The sequence below is a fragment of the Lepisma saccharinum genome, chromosome 5, assembly GCF_977018435.1.
Source record: "Lepisma saccharinum chromosome 5, izLepSacc3.1, whole genome shotgun sequence".
NCBI lineage: Eukaryota > Metazoa > Arthropoda > Insecta > Zygentoma > Lepismatidae > Lepisma > Lepisma saccharinum.
Window position 1 is genome coordinate 76,513,579 of NC_139233.1, and position 20,665 is coordinate 76,534,243.

The 20,665-nt window shown below is 39.3% G+C and overlaps 1 protein-coding gene across 1 annotated transcript in view; it reads left to right on the forward strand.

The window, feature by feature from the left end:
• LOC145988404 (uncharacterized) overlaps positions 1-20,665 on the forward strand; it is a 96,822-nt gene that overhangs the window by 55,316 nt on the left and 20,841 nt on the right. The window contains exon 3 of the mRNA XM_083123285.1: positions 4,632-4,826. Coding sequence (XP_082979411.1) covers positions 4,632-4,826 — 195 coding nt within the window. The remainder of the gene's footprint in view (positions 1-4,631; positions 4,827-20,665) is intronic.

A 20,665-nucleotide genomic window follows, 5' to 3' on the forward strand; every position in this document is an offset into this window, starting at 1 on the left:
TTTATACCTAACCCTTGGTTTCGGCCTGTAAGCGTATATTTAGTTTTCATTTCTGCAAACTTCCAATCCTATCTCTTTAGCTCCTTTTAAAAAAATATTTTAGCATTATCCTTAGAAAGAAAAGGGAAATAAATGATGGAGTCAAAGAAAAAGGAATGATGCAGGCAATAGGCTATTGTGTTACCCCTTGTTTCGTAGTTTGTTTCTGCTAGGCAGAATCCTCCTGTTGCTCTTGAAGGGTGTGCAAAATTTTCGCAAAGGAGAGATGTTCACTGCATTGGCGGCTGAATATTCCATCGTTGAGGAATTAAGATGGTCGCAGAAAAACCTCTGTTCAGCCCCATCGGAGACATTGGGAGCTGTTAATCACCTTATTAAATTTCACCACGCCTCTACAAACGTTACCATTCAGTAAATAAAGGGTTGCCATTCATAGGATCTTTTTGGTGCGTTTTGTTTTCGAAATTCTTTATTTCTTTCTTCCCAAGTCAAGTGAAGATGGCTTCCATGAGTTGGGAATTCAGAAGAGAACCATCCAATAGGAACGGCGGGAGAGGCAGCCATGTTGATGACGCAGCAACTTCAGTTCTTGTGTTTGGCATGTCCACTCTTTATTCCCTCTCTTCTTTCACAATAAAGAAGTTCTCTTTGTCTTTTCAAACACTTGTTTTTTTGTCTTCAAGGTCCTTCTTGAGTGGGTTTCAGAGTTTCATTTTCTTTCTTTCTGGAGAGTACAGAAGGGATTCACGGTTATTTTGTCCAATTAGATTATCTCTGGTGGTGGAAACTTGACGGTTGCAAGCTGCAAATTGCGGCTACATTTTTTGTTTTGCTTTTGAAGCATAAAAATAATATTATCATGATATATTTTGATTATAAAGAAAGTTGTAATGAGTGGATTTTTAAGTTGAGTTGTTTTTTTAAATCCACTTTATGCACAGATAGGCTAATCGGTATTGGACCTACAATTTAAAGTGATATCTGAACCACCTTGATGACAAGGCGACGAAGCTACGACTACTCAAATGTGAACTTCACTTCCAAGTAAATCCTGAGGTGGATTGTTGCAGACTAACGAGACCCTGGCGTCTGGACTCGCAGTCAGTGTAATCCTCTATGCTACTTGTGTTGTGTCTTGTCCATTTGTGCTCGCGATTGTCCCTTCATTAACTTCATCTTATTACCATTCATCCTCATCTTCGCGATTAGCCAGAAATGGCAGAAATGCGACGTAAATAACAAAATCAATTAATTTATTATAACAATAGAGGGTTTCTTGTTTTAAAATTAGTTATATCTTTCTATCAACAACATTTCTCTTAAATACATAATTTTGTCATTTCGGACTGCACGATCTGCCTTCTAAACTTTTAAAAAATGGATTTTTTAATTTTTTTATTAAGCTAATGGACGTCTACTTGGGGCCAGGAGCTACTTGATCCTCATTGAATATTGAAAAGCTGCTTATTTATTGATTTCTTTCTTATACTTGGGATTTCTTTCCCTCTTTCTGCTATTCTGTCTTACATCTTCACTTTCCACTTTCTTAGAATCTACATAGGTAGTCAGTAAGTACGTCACAAATATTTATTTAAAACAAAATACTAAGTCATATACTGACTTGAAAACAGTTTTTATTTAACAACATAATCTCCACCACTTATTCCATCGCATTATCAGTCCCCCACAGCCTCCTGCATAAAGTCTTTGGGCTGCTGTCCAACGATCTCCGATTCTGGTGTATCAAATAGATTTGAAGCAGGCAAGTGAGAAAGAAAGATGGTTAAGGACAAAATGGAAGGAAGTCAGCAGTTAAATAAGAAATCAACGAGAAAATAAAATAAATAAATACGAGGGGAAGTCAGTAAATAGGTCACAAACTGGCGTGGGATAGCAGAAAATAGTAGTGAGTAGTTTCTAAAGGTGTCAGTAGGTGGCAGCACAACCCAGCTTGTTGCTGTTCAGTTAGCAAGCAGTCGCTAGATAGTAGACGCACGCATGGGCAGCTCAGTTTAAAAATTGGGACCGTACTCGGACGTGGAGATGATACGGGTGGGGGAGTTGATTCGATTGATGCACTAAAACCATTGGGGGGTTAGTTTACAGTTTGATGCATGTTTGTATATTGTATGGAAAGGTCACGCCAAAGTGCATTATACGATCCACGTAAGTGTTTATTTCTATGTTGAGCTGTATTTTAATGCATCAAGCTATACCCATTTACTTGTCTGTGTATAAAGAAACTAACGCTACTTCCTGTTAGTATATTTCGATTAGCTTGCGCCATTTTGTCGTTGATCGTTAATTGCCTCCAAACCGAATAACCCTTCTTACCCCTTCTAGAGCCTAGTCTCCGGACACTAGGGAAGCGTTTCACCACCGTTCTCAGGGGTTGCTTTTCCCTTCAATTAATTCAATCGGGCGCCATAAAATATGAGCTTCATTCATTGTCGCGCCACGCGTCGCAGTCCCAGAACCCGCGTCTATTGAGTGACCTGCAATGCACGCTCCTTTGATGAGGGATCAAGTCAGTTATGAGCCTGACCCTTGAATGGATGCTGGAAACGAGCTGAAAATTTCAACTGTTCAAGTCTCTAAAAGAGAGGAAATTGCGTATTTGTCACGTGTTGTAATGAAGATGAAAAATACACAAGTAAGCAGAACTCGAAATCAGTGATTTATCCCCTCATCCCTCTTAATACCACCCAAAATTTCCTCAAACCCTACTAACATTTTTCACATGAGCCTAATTTTGGTTAATATACGAACCTACACAAACCCACACCCACACTTCTTGATAAACGCCTGCTCAAAATGCATCTAATCAATGTTGATGTATTTTTAGTTCATAAATTGATGCAGTTAAATGGTGTTTCTGATCTCACATTATGCATTTTTAGAGCACCACACAAGCACCCGTTGATGCATTTCTATATTTTCATGCACCAAAAATGCATCATTAGGTATTTATGCAGCTTAATAAGTTACTGCACTGTTACAAGTTACCGTAAAATTCATAATATTCTACCGTTAAAACTTAACGGGAATCAAACAGTTTTTTTAAAAAAAAATGAATATATTTATCATGCATAAAGATATATAATCGTTATAAATTATATATATTTAAGAATATATTCTTAAAAACTGAATGATTAAAATTACATTAATTAAAGTAACTATGTCATGGATGTTAATATTCTAAAAACGGCCATTATAATTCATTTACAGTGTTTAATGGTCTTAGACTGTCATTGCTACAGCCAACTTTTTACAGCATGGAGTAGACATATCTTTGTCAATTGACACCTTTTTGGTTTCATGTGTAGTCGTGTTTTGATATCATCAGTATTGTCATTTTACTGTGCATGTTCCTAATTTCCTTAAGCGCCCATAGCAATGAAAGGGGTCGCGTGAAGATATCAAGTCACATTTTCTCGTTAAACGTAGACTTTGAAGTTGAAACTTGATAAGTAACGTCCTTGTCATCATTTGAAATGTGTTTATTTATTTATTTAACCTTTATTTTACATGGCCGAGATTAAGGCTCATGTCTTGTCTTACACCCAACACATTTCTTCATCTACAGGGTGTGCCAAAAGTCACGATCGTAAACTATTTATAGTGCAATAACGTATTATTCGCAAGCGAAAATGACGTTAAATGTTGTCGTGGATCGAGATGAATTTTTATCCTCCTCACACACGTTGCGTGGTAGTAATTCGTGTATTTTGCGATAGAGGTCAGTCACTGCGAATACAGTGGTTAGGAGTCAGGTTTCCCGAAAGAGCTCCGTCCGAATTCTGCCACGTGATGGTGGCCTGTATTTCTCACGGGTTTGGTTTCCCGACTTGTTTCTGCATTGGTTACCGCATTTTCTTTCACAATATTAATATATATCAATATCTGATAGTGACTTTTGACCCACCCGACTTTTGCGTAGTGTAAAGTGTATAGGACCAATTACGAGTGAACTCTCACCAAAGTTTTTTTTTTTCCTGAGTACGGGCATGACTTATGCTAATATTTGAAATTTAAAGTTAAAATTTTAAATAATAGGAATGTGTGTTTGGAATAACCACAAAGTAAGTTCTGATAATCAAATGTTTCTTTAAATAGACAACAAAGTAATCTTCACCAACACAAAACTTATTTTACTTAATAAGCCTATTTGTTTAGATTTAGAAAATAATGTAATCAAAATTACCAAATTTAGTAAATGATACTAAGAATATTTTATTTTTAGTTAAAATCTCAATTGATTGAGTTGGTGTTTTAAGTCCACTTTATGCATTGTAGGGCTAATTGGGACTGGACCTACAGTTTAAAGTGGGATCCGAACCACTACGTGCATCCTCCGGGTATCGAACCCGGGACCACTTGATTACAAGGCCACGACGCTACCACTGCGCCATCGGGAGGCCCTTAAAAATCTCGAGCTAAAGTGTTTTACGTATATGTCCTGCCTATTCAAGTACACGAAATTTCCCTGTTAAATACGAAAAACCATAGTAAAAATGTTTCGGAAACCAAAATTTAAGAGATGTTATACGTTTTCCGCCGATGTAAAAGCTGTAGTGCTTTTGACTACAATAGAGTTTTGAGATTTCATTTCTTCTTTTTCTTCTGTCCAGGTGCGGAATGGAAATTACTAACCGAAGACGAGAAGCGCCCCTTCATCGACGAAGCGAAGAGGCTACGTGCCATGCACATGAAGGAACACCCAGACTACAAATATAGACCGAGGAGAAAACCCAAGACCCTCAGGAAGGAGGGCTACCCCTACTCCATCCCCTACCCTTCGGTGCCAATGGACGCCCTCAGGGCGGGTAAGTAACGTTTGCCATTCTCTTTGCAGAAATTGTCTAGTGATGACATTTTTATTATCTTGGTAGTGGGAAACTGATTTTTAGCCTGTTCGCCCTTTTTAATCCTTTGCTCTAAAACACCCCCGTTCAACCCGCTGTAATGTACACTCACCGGCAATACAAATGGGACACTTAGATCCTCAAATGCCGACTTCTCTGCAACGCGTTATGAGTGTTGTCTACCTCCACGGCAATAAGCGAACTTCAATACCAACCTTTCAATAGGAAGTTCTGCTATAGCCGGGGAGTTAGGCAACACACATTGCAGTGAAGCCAGTATCTCAGGATCTAAGTATCGCATTATTATTGCCAGTGACCGTACACTTGGGCTGCAGAGCATTGTACTGTACTGTAGCGTTTTAAGACAGGTGGAAAGGATGGAGTGATAGAGGTTGGAGGCTTCATCGGTCGCGTTCGTGCAGTGGGAAACTTCTCGCCATTTTTTTGCACCCATTGTAATCATGGCTGAAGAAAAGGGAGTAGTTCCAACTTTCCAAACAATTTGGTTTCCCCGCTGCTCTTCTGCTCGTTGGCCTTGAAGTGCACTATAAATGTCTATTTTGAGGTTTAGTGTTTGTTGTGTAGTAACTAAAAGCGCCTTCATTGGTTCCAAAACTTTATCGTTTGATTTTTCCGCGACGCCCTAGTCAGAATGTAGGCATGCTCGGTTAGTATGGTTAGGTTGCTTGCCTTAAGTTAAAAAATAAACACATATTTCAAATTCTGTGTAAAAATCAGGGTAACACTTTACTATAGGTGTGACAGATTTCTTACTTTTTACAGGAGAAAGTACTTACGCAAATCATTTTCTGTAGCGTTGTGGAAGTTCGTGAATGTAGTTTTGATCCATTTTAATGCGAATGCATGTTGTTTTCTGCACGAGAGCACAATGTTCCGTGTGTTAGATGACGTGAACCCCGTAGTCAGTGTTTCAAACTCGCCGTGTTTTCACTATAACATGACGTGTCGAGCATTTTTAATTTGTTTTTAAGTATGCTTGCCTAACTTAACCTAACCTAACCTAACCTAACCTTACGGAAAATTGTTTGTGGGGCTAACGTGAATAGTTTGTGAGGCTAACGTCAATGGTTTGCGAGGTATTACCATAATTTCAAATACGGGAACGAAAGTAGGTATTTTTCGGTGAACAAGGTTGCAACACTGCATAAATCGACAAAACACTCGCACAACGCGCGATGAACCGGTACGCTATCGCCATAATGTGTGTTACAGAATCGAAATAACGAGTAACAGTAAGTACTCGTAAATGTAAGAAATATACATTATTTTCATTAGAAATTCATTATTTCACCTAAAGAAATGTTCCGCAATGCAGAATAGTACGTTAGCAATGTAAAAAAAAGTGCGATATAAATTATTTATACGTGTCATCCCCATAGTAAAGTAGTACCAAAAGTAGGTACTAAATAAGCATATATTTGGCATAAGTGTCACTTCAGTGAAAATATTGGAACATTTCTCGGCGCACATTTTGGGAACCACTGACTTAGTGTAATCTCTTGTAACTCATCGTCATAATTGTGAGCCTAGTACGCAATAATGGCGACAGATGTCGTGGTAACACACATTTAAGCAACACACACTAATCAAGACGAAACAGCGTCAACAAGCAATGTTCACCTTCCGCGAAGACTAGAAGTGTGCTCCGAGGTGAAGTGTGCATGCAATTATGTGCAAAGAGCATACAGAAGGCACAATTCGCGATTAAAATTACCACCTGAGCGCTAGTGTCGCTTCCAATATGGCCGCTCTAAGTAGGACAAATCTTTGTTTACATTCAGCAGTAGTACAAAATAGCAGCGTGTTGTCATGACTGGTATGGTAGAAAACGTTTAAATTACGCATTATTTTTAAATATTGCGAATGCGATGTGAATTCCAGGTACTCTAACAAACGTGAAGCTGTACTGAGAACGAAGGATTTAATTATGATAGGCAAAAATAACACGGAAAATGCAGACGAAACTATGTATACGCACTGGTTGTCCAAAGCAGTGCTGTATCATCTGCACGTCATGTTGTAACTGGGGTTCTCGGAAATTATTTGAAAATAAAGGAATTGAAATTGACCTGTACTTGAAAAGCTGGGACAGGAGAAAATTGCGAACATATCGTTGCAGTTCTTTCTCGAAAGAGAAAGGCTGGTTTAATAATAATATTCACGATTTCATAAAAGGACATCGTACTGAATGAAACATGAAAATTAGCATGTCCACTTTTTTTTCTGGTTACATTTGACATTAATTCGTTCTCAAACTATTTTCATCTTCTCTCTTAATCGACTTGCACCTGTTCCAAATTTCACACATACGTAATACCGGTAATACATGGACGCATTGGGTAAGAAGCTTCATGATTTTTCGGGAAAAAAAGCTTTATTTATAAAGTACAATTTAAAACTTTACTTTCATGAAAATATATATATCGAAAAAATAATGTAAGCAGACTCGTGCATTCTTCGTAATTTCCTTGCCGAATTACAGTGTTATATCTCCCATACCAATCTTCTGTCAATTACGTTTTCCTTGATTTATTAACAAATTTCATTTTGTTGATTCCACGGGGTGGAAACACATGAAAACTTTTAATTTGTTCTGACCCATAAAACGATTTAGAGCAAAAAAAAACCTGAACAGTAGACCTTAATCTCTCGCATATTCCCCATGCTTTAAGCGACTTCAACACAACGTATCCTACTTAGAGTACTTCCTGAAAATCCCACCAGATGGCACATCGGTTAATTTTAATCGCGAATAGGGCGAGCCGAAGTTCCCTCTCGCAACGTAGTGTTCAAATAGGTGAAAGTGGTAGAAGCAATAATGTCCAAGATGTGCTCTCACAAAAATAGCATTGGCTCCTAACATTGAAACATCAATTCCTTATCAAATCCCACACCTTACTGCCATCGGCGTTGTTACATTTGAGTTATCCGGTATACTTTTCAGATTATTGCAGGGTTGGACGCTCTCTACCTTATGACACCTGTCTCATCCCTTTCCCCTTATTTCTCAAGTCGACACCTATATGCATGCAACGGAGGAATTGTCTGTTCTTGACGTTACGTGGAAGGTCAGGAGGCAACATAGAGAAGTAACAGGCTTTGTATGAAAACTGGTGAATACTTCCTGCGGCTGTTATTGTTCTACCGAGGAGCAAAAGATCTTTCTATTTTTAAGTTCTTCAGCTGGTTTTGAAAACTTCCTTGTTAACAGAAACGTGACATTATCATATTTCCGTCTATTTTAGGAAAATAATACAGATATTTCTCTTCCTCCATCGCGCCTCCCAGGTGGCGCAGTGGTAACGTCTTCGCCTTGTAATCAAGATATCCCGGGCTCGATACAAGGTGGAGGCACACAGTGATTCGTATCCCACTTTAAACTCTAGACCAGTCTGTGCGTAAAGTAAACTTACAACTCAAATTAGAAAGCAACTCCTTACAGTGTAATACACCTTAACAAAAAATATATAATGATAGCGTTATTTTTTATCCTTCAAAAACAAAACTCAGCACATCTGCACAGATCAATGACGATCGTAAACAGTCCTGTCTTCCTGCTCTCTGTCTCGGTTATCTCTGGAGCAGGCGAAATAAAGCAAGTCCCTGCACAAGTAGTGACCCCAGAGGACTCGACCAATAAACCCGTGAGAGGGAACGGGATTGAGTTGAGCGCGACTGCAGCTACCAGCCTTAGCAGCAGCGTGTACTGCTTCGCTCCGCCCTCCCTTTCTCATCCGTTATCCGCGGCCTTGCTCCAGAGATTCCTTGGACAGAGTATACAGTCTGAGACTTGAAAAATAATATTGTGCGGAGAAAGATGATACACAGACAGACAGAGAGAGAGGGGGGGGGAGGGAGAGGGATTTCCAAAACACGCATGCATGCGCATTCGCATAATTTATTTTTAATGTATTTCTTTATGGCTTGTCTTGCATTGAAAATTATGGAGCGTTTCTTTCACTGAACGGCAAAATATAATTTTTACCCTTGTATACAAAAGGTAAACGAGGAAAAAAAAATATAAGCCATTTGACTTAGTTGCCCTCCCCCACTTTTTGTCACTTTTGCCCCCGCACTACACCAAACCTTATCTACCGAGAGAAAGTATAACCTTCTTGTCCTCCTAGTTTTGACACCTTGCCCCCTCCCCGCCCCCACTTTTGAAACCCAATCGCCGCCACTGTCGAGCACTGTTATACGTGACCTCACGCAGCTTTCTTTGCAGTCTCCCATACAGACATGCTCTCGATTGGATTACAATTCTGAAAATAGGGTTATGATGTAAGAAGATATTTAAGCGCTAGAAACAGTGGCGGCGCCAGGGAAAAGTGCCTGGGTGGGGGGGGGAAGTGGCGAGAAAATATTGTAGAGGGCAGTCAGGTTAAAACACCCGAAAACACTACAAGTACGTATAATAAATCCTCACGTGATGGGGAAAGATGGATGTCATGTGCGTGATCAGCATTCAAAATACTTCCAGAATCACCTATTGGTTTGAAACCATCAGATTTTTTTTTTAAAAAAAATGACTTGCCATGTTATTTTATTTTCCTATTATCACAATATCAAGGAATTTTAATAGTAATTTTTAGTAGCCCCCCCCCTCCCTGGACCTGCGGCTCCTAGCTATAGCCTAGTGGCAAATCCCCCCGTTCCTGCGTATGAAAGAGATGCAATGTGTATCCATAAAACGGAAAGAGCGTGCCGAAAGCACGAATACCAGGACTGAGCAACTTTCGCCGTTACTACAGAGTTACCGAGAACAACATATCATATCCAGTTCTGCAAGAATACCCTGACAGGCAACTCTTGCTAAGAACTTCCGAAGACCAGCCTGCAGCAAGAGCTACTCCCCTCCCCCCCCCTCCTGATAAACATATGCAACATGCAGGCACCTGCAATCATCCACATTTAGTACGAGCTCACATCACTCTTGCGCACCTATAGAAAACTTGAAAGGGAAGCCTCCTCGGAACGGCTTGACACTTTTTTTTTTGTCGGCATTCCTTGCACGTGTTTGAAATTCTTCTGGTGCGTCAGCTCCAAAGACATTCCTTCCAGACTGCCCACTGCGAGACCAGGTGTGCTGGGATACAAAGACTTGTATTTTCTCGCCCGGATTATGTCGGGACGGGGTTTGCGGGTTGTTTGTGGGTGGGAGGTGTCTGGGGGGTACTGGCATAACCTCCTTCGATACATGCTGAAGCCTCTTTGATCTGCAAACATGCAAATTCTCTGCTTGTTTATGTGGACTTTTGTTCATTGGAGATCCTTGTTTTTAGCATGAATATATGAGAATGGGACAAACAGTGACTAAAGTTACTTGCTCGAATAGCTCTATAAGAGACGTCCAAAGAACTTACTAATGTGTAAATAATAACAACAATAACACTTGGGGTGTATGTGGCGCCTTCGAAAGATACTCACGTTTCACCCTCTCTTCCCTGAGGACTGCATTTGTGCAGGGTAACGAGACTCTGGTGCCTGGACCAAAGCAAGTGGTGGCTCTGAATTAGGTGAAGGGCTGGTAGAAGGCAATAGTAAAAATTAGATCAATAGTTGAACGTACTTACCGGAAAAGATGGTTTGTAACAAAACACACAGTAAAATTTAAAATTTAGCCACCAGTCGTCGCTGGACCTGAGGCTTAGAGCCAACATGACCATAAATTGGGCCTTTGTGATTTTTTTTTAAAGAGCTATTAGAGAACTTTAGTGGTGAGGGAAATTCGGAGGGCTCTTAGGGGGACGTTGGGGGTGTGTGGATAAATTACTTGCCTGGTTCTAAAGTCAGAATAATTTACATTTAGAGTTGCCTTCACACAAAATCCAAAATGTGTCAATTGATGACTCCAGTAACACATTGAAGTGCATAATCTGCTAATTATGCATTTGTGTGCGTCAAAATACACATAGAAATGCATCAGGTGGGCACTTTTATCAACTGTTGTTCCTTGCAATGAAGTAACATACATCCATTGAACAGGAAGCAACAGCTTATTTAAATTTCAAAATTTAATTTTAAATAATTTTAAATTTTTAAAATATAAATTTAAGTTTGAAATGGCCGTAAACACCTTAAAAACGGCAATGATCATACTTTTGTACGGTAGTTTGGATGGCAGCGGAAATTGACGGTCTAGATCGTTGTATCTCCGGTCCGCTTTTTACAGTGTGATCGGTCACTTTTCAGACTGGGACAGCGTAGTTGCTCGAATGAGCTTTTCCCTGAATTTTAGGAGCCTGGGCGACACTTCATGACACTTGCGGCGTTTACTACGAAGAGACTTGCGGTCAAACAGCTAATTAGGCTGCTGCCTGCTACCCCTTTGTTTGGGCAACAATCGGCAACATTAGAATCCCTCCTTCCCGAAGCGGCCAGCAGGAAACAGGATTTTGTCAAAATAGCCGTTCTGCGCTGTGAATGGGGGCGGGAGATAGCGTGGCTGGAGGTAAGACTATATTACTTGTATTTATCTTTATTCTTTCCGCTCTGATGTCTGGGTTCGAATCTCGAGGAAGGTATGAGTGGTTGTGTTTTTCCTTTCCTCTAGTAATATTGTAAATTTTATAATAACTTCTAGCAGTGCACAAGAGCTGTATGTGCTCGATTTTTCGAAAAAGCAACGAAATCTTAGGCAATGAATTTATCTTAGAACCAGGGTTGTTAAAGTACAGGGATTTTTTATAAATTCAATTCCGGTCCAGGAGAGAAAATCAGGAAGCGTAAGTGGGTTCTGGACCGTAAAGAAACTTCTTTATCTTTAAAGTATTTCAATTCGGTCCAGGAACCTTTTTTAATGAAACAATACACAACTTGTACCGAATTTAAATTGTGCGAGAAACAAAAGTTCCGGTCGTGCAACGGAACCCATTAGAATTTATGGGTCCCTGGACTTTTAACAACCCTGCTTAGAACTGCCTCTTTACCCAAAACCAGTGATGTGCCGTAGACTATAAGTTTACGTCTACATGCGTTATCTACACGTAATCTACGCGTATATTACATTGGGTTGTAGTTTACATAGACTACGTAGACAATCTAAAGTGCATTAAAATTAATTTTCAAGAGTTTCATGAAACGAAAGTGACATTTTCAACTATATTGGTTCCTAACGAAATGAAAAGAATCCTATTTACAACATAATGTATCTTCTTTTCTATTATCAACTATGGAAGAAGATAAATAGTTTGCAAAAAACAACAACAGATGGCAGTCGTGAGGCAAGAGTGGTCTTTTACCCATAAAGCACTAAAATATTTCCTATATTAGGTTTCTTCCTAGGTGAGAAATTGTTCGAATTTGAAAGAAAGAGTATGAAAAGTTCTGCACACACATCAGCAACTGATACGCAGTATAATTTTCTTTTAATTCTACAGCGCTCTTTGCTAAGTTATCATCTTTCGCCATGTTGTATACATAGATTGCGTAATCTACGTGTAGAACATAGTCTACGTGTAGAATGTAGACTATCGTTGTTTACGCGTAGACGCACATCACTGCCCAAAACGCACCACCATGTTGACGGCCAAGGCTCCCCTTCAAGGCAGTACCAGGTGCTGGGTTGCTCAAGTAGCCCGCTAGTCGTGGATGGGAAAAATAAATTATCGCCCCCCTGCAAACACGTGGGCAAACATGACCCTCTTCATACGGAGATAATTGCAGGACATTTGAGCGTGAAGCTGTGTTGGCTTAGGCAATTAGTGTTGCTTATGGAGTGCTTTTTGTGTATGGTGTACTAAACGCCACAGTCATGCAATTGTACCGGATACTTCTTTCAGGGACATTTTGTTCTGCGGTGTAACATGTTGTGAATATTATTTCGAACGTTCCATTTAACTAAAGTCGCCTTTACACGGAAGCATTTCCTGTAACATTTTTGCTAGCATAAATGCTATGTAGCTTCCAAAAATCTTATAGCAGGTAGTCCTTTACACGCAAACATTTCAAATAACTTTTCGGCTAGCTTTTGCGATTATAATGTATAATATGTACACCACGAAAGGCACGTCGAGTTACGCCATCTATGCTGAGTGCACGGTGTTTCCAATTGAAACAACTAAAATATTATTCCATGCATGTGCTGTAAATGTTATAAAGTATGTATTTAAGCAGCGCCATTGATTTGTACTTAAAACCATTTAAATGGAAACGATATTCCTCTGGGTTGAATAGTTATCGGCTTTTAAAAATGTGAAGTGATACATTGTTTACATCTCGCGCCCACGCCATTACAGCTGCACTCGTGACCTAGAGGTCGCTTCTGATTGGTTTTGTTACGGAAATAGGACGGGTTCTATCCTTGAGAAATGCCATGACATCTAAAAAGGTCATGAGGTTTTTCACTCTACACGGTAGCATTTTGGTGATGGCGTATATGTTAAGGAAAATGACTTCGTTTAAAGCGGGCCTTTTTGTGAATTACTTTTAAGCTCTTTGGAGACTAATTTGGGCTGACACTGACACTGTTGTCCCCAAGTTGCGAAAAGGGGGTCTCAATAGATCCCACTATCTCGAACAATAACGAGAATTCTTTATAGTTGCTAGTCCAGGAATGATATTAACTCCCGCTCCAAACAATCCCCCGCAAGTAAATATGCGAAGTGCCACTGGAATATTACCCTTCCTCTTCTAACAGTGAGCAAGCGCTCTCAACGACTGGGAAATTGCACTTGTTCATGCTGCACTGAGCAAGACAACTTAACCGGGCTGCACTAGGCCTTCTCAAGGAGTGGAAATAACTTAAAGATGGGATTAAACTTTAACTACTCTCTAGAGCAAAGTCCCGCATAGCGGCAGGGAAGAAAGGGGGGGGGGGGGTCGAGTGGCCAGAGCGAAGCAGTACACGTTTGCTGCCTCCCTCCAACCAAACCCATTACCTCTCATGTGTTCACTGATGGAGCCGTCTCGCGTCACTACTTGCGCAGAGACTTCCAGACATAGCCGGAACAGAGTAGGCCTATAGAGATTTATGTGTTGACAAGCACAAACAATATAGAAATTTATATCCTTTTCTTTAGTTAACCCAGTTAATTAATGAACAAATTAAAATAACTATTATTTTTTCATACCACGATTAAAAAAATAAGGAAACAGATCTTTGCGGTAATTTGTTGCATGTTTTTATCGGACAAGATATTTGGTTTATTTTACTTCGCTGCTTTGCCGCCTTTGGCTAATCGCAAAGATGAGGATGAGATGATGAAAGGACGGACACTCACAAAGAACACCCATGCTTAGGACAGGACGGGGTTCTAACTCGGGACTCCTGGTGTCGTAGTGCGCTGTTCTAACCACTCTGACACGGAGGTTGGCTTTGGAAGAATAGGAGAAATTCACACCACTTGTCATATTTAGCACCCAATTCTGGACCACCTGAAATTTGTATCTCGGTACAATAACATCATGTGGTTGTGTACGACGTCATAGTGGACAAACACAACTACATCATTCCGACTTTAAATAGCTTTTTGAGCAGGAAGGTGTCAACTCGCGGCAAGCCCTGGCACCTACCGACCTGTTGGGTGAGAATGAGTCAAGTCAAGGGCTTTAAATACCTTTACAAATTCCACACGAAATAGGCAATTCTTAGGTTGGAGGGTTCAATGAACCAACAGATCTACCATATATCAAAACTACCTGTACAATACTGTAACTATATAATTCAGATCATTGCAGCTTATTATAGTAATTTTCCATTTAATATTCTGCAAATCTTATGAATTTGGTAAGCTAATACACGATACTGCAGCAGCTAATTTGTCATTATGTAGATTATTTTCTCACAAACTATATGCTACTTATTTATTTGGCCATCTGCTTTGCCACAACTGTGAGAATAAACATGAAAGAAGAGGGGAGAAACAGAACGATAAAACAGTGCCATCTATTGAGCATAAATGCAGCTTTAGTCAAGCAAAATTTACCAGGTCTTGTTCCTATTCGTTATCATGAAATTTAGAAACGAGTCTTTGAGCATGATGAAGTGAAACACCACTCGTATATTACAACTTGAGAGGGACAGTAACTTATGGCCCTTTATAAGCGTACATGTCCTCAAAAATTACATCACGAGGGGGGGGGGAGGAGGGAAGGGTGCCCGTCATGGCACACTACATGAAAAACATGGCGTGGATAACATGTTTAGTTCCAGCACGATTAATTAACAGTAGGCTACCAGCTAGTGGGACTTTGTGAAAGGGAGTCAAAACCAAACACTACGGAATTGAGATAAAGTAGTAAACAGATGGATGGAAGGTATAAAAAAAGGACTCTCCATATCGGCGCTTTGGACTCTGGGTAAAGCTGGCAGTCACGGCAAAATGCTATTCATCACTCACCTTTCCCTCGCCCCGCTCATGCAAAACATCTGTACGACACGCACAACACACAATTGACTTCTGATTTTTTGTCGCGTGGCGGCGCTGGCCGTCATCCGATATACCTTGTGGGCTTTTCAAAATGGGAGACGATGAAGTGGAGAAGGGGGACTTGCTTGTCTACTGATAAGCTAAGTATAATGTGGAAAGGGCTGGGTGGGGGGGATTGCGCTTCGTTACAGCATGCGTTTGTGTATCTGTCATCATGCATCGAACTCCACTCGTATGCCCTTGTGTGGAGTTTCTGTTATTTTACGTAGCTTTTCTATCTCCACAGCTGAGATGAATTGGTGGAAGAAATGAAGAAAAACACAATTTAACGTCAACGCCTTAATCAGAATTTGAACCTGCGACCTCTGCTAATCACACTTCGACAGAAAGTAAGTTTGTTCTTAATTCGAGTTCTGAGACACATGCAGCCCTGTTGCAACATGTCACGAAATTTCTATGCAAGCTAAGATATAAAGAGCTCTCTAAATTGTGGATTGAAAAGTGACCAAATCAAGGTCCACGTACTGATTTGCAAAATTCTGCAAATGGTGCTTTGCATGGGAGCTGATGGATTTTTCGAGTTATATTCTTATGAGTATGCTATTATTTAAAGTATTAATTGTTTCCATTACAATACAGTACGGTTATCTATTTACATAACACTTCTGCTGTATATGTGGCCAAGCAACGAAGAGGTCTACTGTTTGAACATTTCTGTACAACAAGTGGACAAAGAAAGTTAATTTTTCATCCTTTATTATCCTATAGTACTGGATGGCCAGAATTTTAAGTTACCCAACTCAGAGCCCTCTGTAGCCTGTTTGAGGCATCGTAGAACTCTGAAATTTGGTGAATCCACAATGCAGACCTTGTGGAAGACTTTCTTCCCTTGAAGTGACTGTTTTCGCATTCTTTGAATAAAACACCGACATTTCTAAGCAACTTTCAACACGTATAAGGTACTTTTACTACAGAAGTAATCGAAATAAAAGTTTAGAAGTCTACATTGGCCGACCAGGGAGCAAGAAAAGCATTTTAAGAGTATCCTAATTCCTCAGAATATAGTTATAATAACGGAACCTTGTGTTTAAATTTTCCCGGCATACGAACAATGAAGATATAAAAGTTCACGTGGTAAAAATAACAGAACTAGACTTTCCGGCCAGAAGCCAAGTAGGGGTCCAGCATCCAGAGTCCTCCCCCTCCGAAAAGAAGAGGGGTGAAAAATGTAATCTTGTTTGTTGTGCTTTTTTACTTCGTAGTAAATCAATGTTATTCTCTTCGATTCAAAATAAAGCGATGCTCTCCCTGGAAGAGTTTTGATTGCTTGCTCCACAACTAGCCTAATAGTAGCTTATCGTCAATGTTTTCATATTTTATATATTTCTCTAAAGTGTAGAATTTGATATTAATAATCTTCATTTTCTGTTATTCATTCAATAATTACAAGCATTTTTGTGGGTTAATAATAATTTTAATAATAGCAGCTTATGAGACAGGGTTTTATAATTACAGACTTGGATTTTTCTCAAATAAACGGATAAATAAGAAGCGAAATTTTGCACCTGGAAAAGATGGTGGCGTCACCCTCCAAGCGGAAGTTATAGTGACGCTTACCTAACATTTCGCAGGCTAGCTCGTCGAATGTCGTCTGCCGAAGTTCCTTTCAGCCAACACTTACAACTTCAATATTAGCTATTGTTCATTCAACATTAACCTATTATATTAGTAGCACAAATCTGTTACTATTTGTTTTTTCATTTACACTTACTAAACACACACAAAAGCAATATTTAACAATAGTGTTTGGTAAAGAGTTCGACGTTGCTTCGAGGGAAAATCCGTCACTGCATCCAAAGAAGGTAAAATGCTGTTGTCGAATTCAGAACTTTTCACACTAATTCTCATCCACAGATATCGACAAAACAATTAGCTGAACTTTAAAAATATCTGCTCAGCATTACAATTGATGCTTTCTTCCTAATGCTATTTTCTAATAATAGATGGGAGTACGATAGCTGTTTCTGACGAAATGGAAAACATAACAAGATCTGAAGTTTCTTTTCAAAGCACAGATTTTAATCGAAATATTTTACTGTTTCCAAGAGAAAGTGAAGGAAAAATCAAGTTTTGAGTGAGTATAATTTTTTATAAACCTGTGAAACTCTTAATATTTTCATATCCTTTATATAAGCTGTTGAATATAAAAGCACGGTGATTGTAAATGAGCGTGTTTATCACCAATATACTTGGTTAACAGAGGAGAATTGTAAACCTCGAAAATTTATTTTATGGTGTATCGGCATAATTAATAAAATTATAATGGATAAGACTAGTGTTAGTACACCTCCCAATTTATTTGAAATTGATCGTAGGAATGCATATGCAAATAGGAAATATCATTCTGAATATGTAGGTACAGGTATTACGAGGGGCTTTGCAGGGGTAAAGTTTTCTGGGTCTCCAAATGATGTGGGACATATTAATGAAAGTTGTATTAATATTAAAATTGTAATTATAGATCCTAATATATATTTAATAGAAAATTATGGATGGAATGGATTTTATCTATATTACTGCAATATCTGCTGGTTGGTCACCTAACTCCAATTATGCCTTATTTGGTGGTATTCGGGCGGTTGCTCAAACTATTTCTTCTGAAGTAAGTTTAGTTTTGATTTTACTACATTTTTTTTTTTATTGGGGGATAAAATTTACTTTTATTTAATATTTTTTCAATGTAATCTGTGATTTAGTTTTATCGCTTTACCATTGGCTTTGGCTTGATTAAGTTCTTGTTTAGTCCACTGTTATAATTAACATATAAATAAGATGCCTGAAAAAGGGTTAATACGATAGGGTAAAATATACATGAAACCTAACATGTTCTTAAAGGGTCTACCAATTTGAACGTCAGAACTTTGAAAGAGTGTTGTGGCAACACTGACTGAAATAACGAGATTGAACTATGACATCTGTGTGCAGTAGTCTGTGGCAAGTTATCATGGAGAGATACACAATGCAACAACGCATAGAAATTATTCGAATTTATTATCAAAATTCGTGTTCAGTTCGACAGACATTTCGTGCATTGAGAGGAATTTATGGTCAACATAATCGACCGACAGAACGCCATATTTACCGCCTCAAATTTGAACGAACAGGCTCAGTAGCTAACGAGCCAACATCTGTTCATCGTCGAGTCGAAAAATTAAGGACATTCAATCAAATAATATTGTTATAATAATATTAGAGCTACGTTGAAATTGATCCATACAGCCAACTACTAAAAACTGCATGTAAATACCCACAGAAATGGCAAAGCATAAAATAGTGATAACTGCAATTTCACGTGATAATGCCGTTCAGCTGAGAATATCGCTTCGGTAAGCCAGAGCGTGGTGGACGATCCACACCTGTCTGTTTCACGGCGTTCGCAACATCTCTGCCTGTCACAGATGACAACATGGCGAATTTTGAGTCACGATCTTCACCTAAAAGCTTATAAAGTGCAACTGACTCAAGAACTTAAGCCTAATGATCATCGTCTGCGTCGGGAGTTCGCTAATTGGGCTCTACAGCAGTTGGATGCCGATCCAGATTTTGGACGGAAAATCATCTGGACCAATGGCGTGATCGGGCCTTATTTTTTTGAGGAACAACATGAAAATCAAGGGACTGTCAATCGGAAGCGATACAGTAATATGGTGGTACAGTTTTTGTGGCCTAAACTGACAAATCTTGACATCAACAATGTGTTTTTCCAACAGGACTGTGCAACTTGCCACACAGTCGCCCAAACAATGGAATTATTGCAGGAAAAGTTCCCCGGACGAGTTCTATCCAGAAAGGGTGTTGTCAACTGGCCACCATGATCATGTGACCTTACCCCCTGGATTATTTTCTATGGGGTTATGCCAAATCTAAGGTCTATGAGACTAAGCCACGCACAGTTCGTTACCTGGAACGGAACATCGAAAGAAACATTGAGGCTATACCGCTCAATATGTGTGCAGACGTGCTGGAAAATTGGACATTCAGAATCCATCAAGACATTCAACACACCGAAGCAGAGAACATTCGAACTACAAATTGTTCAAAACTTAAGGCTATTGTTTGCTCTTCAAAATAAAAATAAAATATATGTCATTATCACTTGTGGTTTTCATTCTATCTAATTTTATAGTTCTGACGTTGAAATTGGTAGACTCTATATTACACCATAATTGAAAGAATTAAACTTTCTCCAATGTGCAAAATATAATAGAGAAAGGTAAGCTAATTAAGCTAGAGGGCTCATATCTCATATAAGAAGGTTTATAATAAATCCTTCCCTTTCTAATGCTCATAACACCCTCCCCAATTAATATTCCTATTGACCCTCACAATAGGAACCCTACTTTCTATTTCTTCCACTTCATGACATGGAGCATGAATTAGTTAAATTTTGAACCAACCTTGTGACAAAATTAGTAAATATACATAGCCTCTTGTGACATGCTCTCCAAGTGTCCCTGAATCATGCAAATGTATATCGATCAAACATTTGCAAGAATCACAAAGAACCCAAAATACAGGGTGAGCATGAACTCTTTCACCGATTTGAAATATTTATTACACGCTAGGTAAGAACTTTTTTTTTTTTGTAAAAGGAACCAACATTTTATGAGTTCCGTTTTGTGTTTTCGAAATGTCCCCCAAAATCACAAGTTTCTTGTTTTATTCATAAATTTCAAAATGTTCGCCATTTGTCATTTGTTACACGCGAATGCCTAAACGATGCATAATTTCTCTCCATGTGTTAGACATCTCCTCAGTAATCGTCGCGAAGACCTCTGTTATCCTCAACGTTTCAACTTCTGGAACTGATGAACCGTATACTTTGTCCTTAGTGTATCCTCACAGAAGAAAAAGGCCTAGCTGCGTAATATCGGGAGAACGCTGGAGCCCATGATGTTGAACCATCCCTCCCAATATAGCGGCTTGGCATTGTTTTAATTTAGTTTATTTCACTTCGTTTTTGTGCCACTGTTGGCTTATTGCCAAGATGGGGATGAGTGATGATATGATGAAATTGATTAATGGACACTCACAAACACGCATGCCCAGGCCGGGAATCGAACCCGGGACCCCTGGCGTGGTAGCGCGATGTGCTAAGCACTCTACCACGGGGGCCGGCAATATAGCGGCTTGGAAATGTCATATTCAAATACCGACGAACGTTTAAACACCAATGTGGCGGTGCGCCATCCTGTTGGAAAACTACCTATGGCTGATACGCTTTTAATGGAGTGCAACATTTTCTTTGAAAATTATGAATAAAACAACAAATCTGTGATTTTTTGGGAAATTTCGGAAACACATGTGTTACCTATCGTAATTCAAGGCTGTTCGGGATGTTATTTCCCA